At 42.4% G+C, this 5,851-nt stretch overlaps 1 protein-coding gene across 1 annotated transcript in view; it reads right to left on the reverse strand.

The window, feature by feature from the left end:
- NRDE2 (NRDE-2, necessary for RNA interference, domain containing) overlaps positions 1-5,851 on the reverse strand; it is a 52,672-nt gene that overhangs the window by 22,016 nt on the left and 24,805 nt on the right. Inside the window, exons 5-7 of the mRNA XM_011974313.1 lie at positions 3,001-3,448; positions 1,778-2,183; positions 315-448 (exon numbers count right to left, since the gene is read on the reverse strand). Coding sequence (XP_011829703.1) covers positions 315-448; positions 1,778-2,183; positions 3,001-3,312 — 852 coding nt within the window. The 5' untranslated portion in view covers positions 3,313-3,448. The remainder of the gene's footprint in view (positions 1-314; positions 449-1,777; positions 2,184-3,000; positions 3,449-5,851) is intronic.

Genomic DNA, 5,851 nt, shown 5'->3' on the forward strand with positions numbered 1-5,851 from the left:
AAAAGAAAAGGAAAAGGAAAGAAGGCAGGCAGGATGAGAGGGTGGGTCCTCAGACAGCCTTTATGTTGTGAAGGAGGGGAAGCGTCTTTACCTATCCATATCTCACCACTTTCATTACAAAACTTTCCTCAGATCACTGGACTATTTCTGAGAAGTCCTCCTCAGCAGACTGATATAAAGGAGGATATGATATTTTAAAAACACTACCACACCACCTCTCATTATCCACACCACCTCTCATTATCCACACCTTCCCCCTCTCCCTCCCTCCAAAGAGCCAGAAAGAAAGAGATGAGGCGAGCAGAGCTGGGTACCTGTCCTTTGGTAGGCAGATCTTTCACGCTGTCAGGTTTGAAGAAGGTGAAGTCCACCATGGCCTGGAACAATGAGACGGCCTTCTCAGAGTGGCCGGCCTGCCGCAGAAAGTGGCACTGCTGAAGGAAGAGTGCTGCGAACAGGAGGGCAAAGGGGAAGAAGCCAGGTTGATACCAGTAAAGGGAAAGAATGTACTTCTCAAAACAGGCAATTAACACACTGAGAACATCTTTTACCTGCAATCACCGTTAATTTACAAAGCTGTGATACGTATCCTGATTTAAAGAGTCTCACACAGTGTTATAAACCAAGTATGTTTGTTCTAATTTTTGTATGAAACCACAGAACACAAATATTAACAATAAAAACTATATATAGTACATAAAAATAAGTCAAGAGGTTGGTCTGAATGCTATCAAATAATCAGAGCTCATTATTACAAGAAAAATGGTAGAAACAGGATGGCGTAGCAGATTTTTATCAGGAAGCAAAGAGCTGTATTCAACTGATCACTAGATGGCATTATTCGCCAGCAACTTTCATCCTATGTTCAGAGTCGGCTATAAAAAAAATCAAGGTTCCATGTCTGAATATTCCAGTTCATCTTACTTGTGGTACAATTCCAGCTACTAAGTAACACTAAACTATTTGAGTAGATCACAAACAATAACAAATTCAAGACCCTGTGCCAGTGTGATAAATGCTTATTATTTTGAGAGCAATGTATTTCTATCTTTAGATGCCAATAGTAATCAATACTCAATAACAGGGGTTGTGATCAAATAAATGCTGGACATTGAGCTAGACTTGCCACAGATTATCTCGCTTACTGTGCACCACAGTCCTGTAAAGCAGGTTTATAGTATTGTTGCTGATGGAGAAACTGGGGCTCAAAGAGGACTTGCCCAAGGACACACCAGAGCCAGTGAAGGGCAAAGCCTTCAGGATTCAAGGTCAGGAGTGATACTCTCTGGCTCGGCAAAACATGCAGCCTCCAACATCTCAATGCTGTCAAAATTTATATCCCAGGCTCCTTCAGGACAGACCAAAAATGTTAGCAGCATAATAATGCCCAAAACTTCTATTTATGTAGTGGTTCCCAGTCAGGGCATCTCACAGACATCACTGCCTGGGACCCTATAATTGGGTGAGACAGGCACACGCATCTCAACAGATAAGGCCATCGACTGCCAAAGCAGTTAAGAGATTTGCCTGTTTTTGGCTAATCAGCAGAACCTTGTCCAGTGATATCTTAACTCTACTGGCTCTACTGCCCCCACCTGCCCTGGGAGCTGGGGGCAAATTTGTTATCAAAAAGAGTCGTAATACTTTTTAAAAAAATCAGTTCTATCAAACAATTCAGACTTTTTCTAGAATAAATCAAAAATAGATCTTCATTTTCAAGTAAAGCCAAAAGAAAGTCTAACTCCTCCCACGTAACTGGATCTGGTTATCTCCTTACCAAACATGGCCTCTTCCGTGCCAGGCAACGCAGGGTGAGATAAGATGCTGCCGTCCTTAACAGCAGACAAAGTGCTCAAGCATTTTCCATAAAGACTGTGAATTTTTGATATCGAAAAGGTACTAAACTGGCTCTGGCAAAATAAAAGGTATTTCTGCCAAAGGGCTGTATTATTGGGATGCAAAAATATCAGTTTCTGCCACTCTTTGACCAGAGTGGAGGGCTCCCAGAACTCTGTGCAGAGCTTCAGCTTGGCCAGTTTCAGATCCACACTGCTCTGGTTGCTCTCAATGGCCCGCTCCAGAATGGCCAGCTTCTTCTCCAGAATGAGCTTCAGGGACCTCTTTCGCTTTTCCTGCTCTCCTTCCTCGATGGCATACAGGCCAGGACTTTTCATGACCTCGTCCTCAACAACAAAAACACCAATTGACAAATGCAAATGGACCTGGGGGATCCTCAGAGTTTCAACAAAGCTTAGTGATTTTCTTACCACCCCCTAGGGACTTTCTTAAACCACCAGTTCGCCACAATTTCTTTTAAAGAACACTTGGATCCTAAGGTGCTTGTGTCACCTGGTATGTCTGATCTTGTGTTTCTCACTTAACTGTCCATTCTCTGCCATTTTAGGCTTTGATTTCTGTATCAATGACTGGCATACAATGCCTTGAAAGTCTTTTCTGAAGAGCAGACCTTAACCAATAAAAGGGCCAAATGTGGCACAAAATATGGTAATTGTATGAGTGGTTCAAAATGAGAGACTCAGACAAACCCACAAGTTTTCGAAAGGGAATGCATGGCTCTAACTGGGTAATACACTGAGCAGCCCTCTCTCTTTCACAACTCTGTGAGCTCTGCCTCTTCTGTTTGTACTTCAGGAATGCCTTTCCCTATCTGGTGAACATCCCTTCTTCTTTCAAGATTGTGTTGTTGAACTTTACCTTCTCCTTCTTGGTAGCTCTTTCTCCTCCCTCAATGCAAATCATCCCCTCACTCCACTCCCAAGTTACACATTACAGCGTTTACTACCCCAGGGTTGCACGTATTCTTCACATGTCCACTCTCCTCACTGGACTCTGAGCGAGCTCAGGGCAAAGCCTCTAATAATCTTTGTATGCCCAGTGTCAAATTTCCTCATTAGCTCAAAAATTGTTGCAGAGTCCATCAGTTTGCCCAAAATCAGGAATGTCCTTCTAAGGTAAGAGAACTGGGATGGCAACACATACCTGAAAAGCAACGAAGGCCATCCACAGCTGCGTATCCCGAGGATTCTCCCGCACCCTCCTGTTAAACTCCTCCACCTTGGCCTTGAGAGCCGCACTCTCGCTGTCTGGCTGTGTGTCTGGCTGCTTTGATTCCTGCTCTGGAGGACCCTGTCCTTGTAGCCACTGTGTGGTTGACTGATCATAAATCCCCAGAGGATTCAACCAGGTTGTAACAGGAGCCGCATCTTCCAAGTCCTTCACTGGTATAAAGGAGATGGGCTCAGATGAGGGAGGTTCAGTTTTACTGCTGATGGCAGCTCCGTCAATGTTCATTAATCCCACACTCTTCTTAGTAAAATAGCGTTCAACTTGCTTGCGTGAATGCTTCTTCTCTGTGGAAGTCCCTTCCCAAGATATGCACTGCTTCTTAGGGTTAATGCCAAGGCAGGAGTCTCCTTTCCTCTTGTATCTGATATTAGAAAAAGAAAAAAAGTTACTGAGGGAATATGTGCACTACCTCTGAATGACTGAAGGCGCATTAGACCTCAACTCTTGTTACGCAGGTTCGCTGCATAGATCCAAATTCACCTTACCTTCAGATTGTTTCTATCTGGAGATACACAAGGACTAGCAATTAACTTTTTTTCTGCCTGGCTTGACTTCCTCCTATAACACTTCAACTCTTTGTTAACATCTCATGAATTTCAGATCATGCCTGTCTTCTAGATCTTAGTAATTTCTATTTTCCTGGAGCCTTGTAAAGAACTGTCACACACATTATGTCATTTGATCATCACAGCCATATGCGACAGGCAAGGCAAAAATTATCATCCCCTCTCTTAACTGTTCCTAAATAAGGACACTGAGGCCTGGGAACCTGGATCATCTGTCTCCTAGACCAGTCCTGTTTTCTCAATATTTTCCTGTGTCCCTACTTAAGAAGGTAACATATAGGCCTAAGATTCTTTTTTTAATCCTGAAACAAAGTATGTCAAATGAAATTACATTTAGTTATTTTCTACTCTAGAGGAAAAGAGGTTGGGTTCTAAAACGCTTTTATGGAACGTGTAGGCGTCCCCAGAGTTAACAAACACATGACTACTGAATATTTGCACAGGCAAAAGCTAAGGAAAATTGTACATTCTTCTGTATGTATGTTAGCAAACAATTCAATTTTAAAAATGGGCAAAAGATCTGAACTGAAATTCCACAAAAGAAGACATGAATAACCAATAAGCACATAAAAAAAATACTCAACGTCATTAGTCAACAAGGACATGCAAATTAAAACCACAATGAGGTACCCTACACACCATCTAGAACAGTTTTAAATTAATATTTAAAAGGCTGACAACACCAAATGTTGGTGAGTAACCTGTGGAGGAACCAGGACTCTCATCCGCTGTCAGCGGGAATGTAACCTGGTATAATCACTTTGGGAAAAGATCTGGCTATTTCTTAAAAAACTCAACACAGACCTAACCTATGACCCAGCAATTCTATTCCTACATATTTATCCAAGAAAAAGGAAAGCATATGTCTACACAAAGACGTGAGCACAAATGTTCTCGACAGCTTTATTCCTAACAGCCAAACACTGAGAGTCCACGTGTCCATCAATAGAAGATGGATAAGTAAACGAAGGTACAGCCATACAATGGAATACTACCAGCAGTAAAAAGGAGCTACTGGTAAGTGCCTTATGGACAGATGATCTCAAAAACATTACGCTGAGTGAAAGCAGCCAGATACGGAAGAGTACACACTGCATAATTCCACCTACATGACATTCTAGAACAGGTAAAATGAATTGATGGTGGAAACAAATGAGAACAGTGATTGCCTCTGGGAGAATGGGGTGCAAACTGACCAGAAAAGAACACAAGGAAACTTTTGGGGGTCATAGTAATATTTCACATTTTAATAAAGGTTCGGGTTATACAGGCGTGTATACATTTCCCGAAACTCAAGAGAATGAAGCTTTGTGCATTACATTGCATGTAAATTTTCGATTAAAGTAATAAAACTAAATAAATATTGACTCTTGACCTCTAGTTAATAATACACATGCTCAAGTATATAGGGGGTTGTTTATTGATCTGCAGTTTACTTTGAAATGCATCAAAGAAATAGGATGGGCTGATGGATGGACAGATATGGCAAAGCAAGTACAATACAAAGTTAATGGTAGATGTAGGTGGCAGTTACATGAACATTTGCTGTAAAAATCTTTCAACTTTTGCTATATATTAAACTTTTTCCTAATAAAATTGGAAATGCTGTGGGGAGAAAAAGGCAGGGGAGAACTGCCTTTATCTTCTATCAGCTCCCAGGAAGCTCCGCTCCACTTCACCTTGGTTCAGGGCCGGGCTCTCTCCCTCACCTCTGTGGCTTCTCCACCGTCAACAGGTCCCCTCTCTAAGCGCCTCTGCCCTCCTCACTGACCAAACACAGCAAATTTCATGGCAGGGGACTATTTTCTCACACAGACATAAACATTCTCTCTCAAACCTTTTATCTAGCCTCCCTCCCAATTCTTTCTAGACTATCTCATGATAATTTCTTGCCATTACATTTATGAGTCAAAAACAACCTTAACAAAGGTGTAATGAGATAAAATAGCACTAATGTAGGCCGGGCGTGGTGGCTCACGTCTGTAATCCCGGTACTTTGGGAGGCCGAGGTGGGCAGATTACCAGAGGTCAGAGTTTGAGATCAGTCTGGCTAACATGATGAAACCCCATCTCTACTAAACATACTAAATTAACTGGGCGTGGTGGCACAGGACTATAATCCCAGCTACTTGGGAGGCTGAGGCAGGAGAATCGCTTGAACCCAGGAGGTGGAGGTTGCAGCAAGCCGGGATCAAGCC

Source organism: Mandrillus leucophaeus, unplaced genomic scaffold (assembly GCF_000951045.1).
Source record: "Mandrillus leucophaeus isolate KB7577 unplaced genomic scaffold, Mleu.le_1.0 Scaffold144, whole genome shotgun sequence".
NCBI lineage: Eukaryota > Metazoa > Chordata > Mammalia > Primates > Cercopithecidae > Mandrillus > Mandrillus leucophaeus.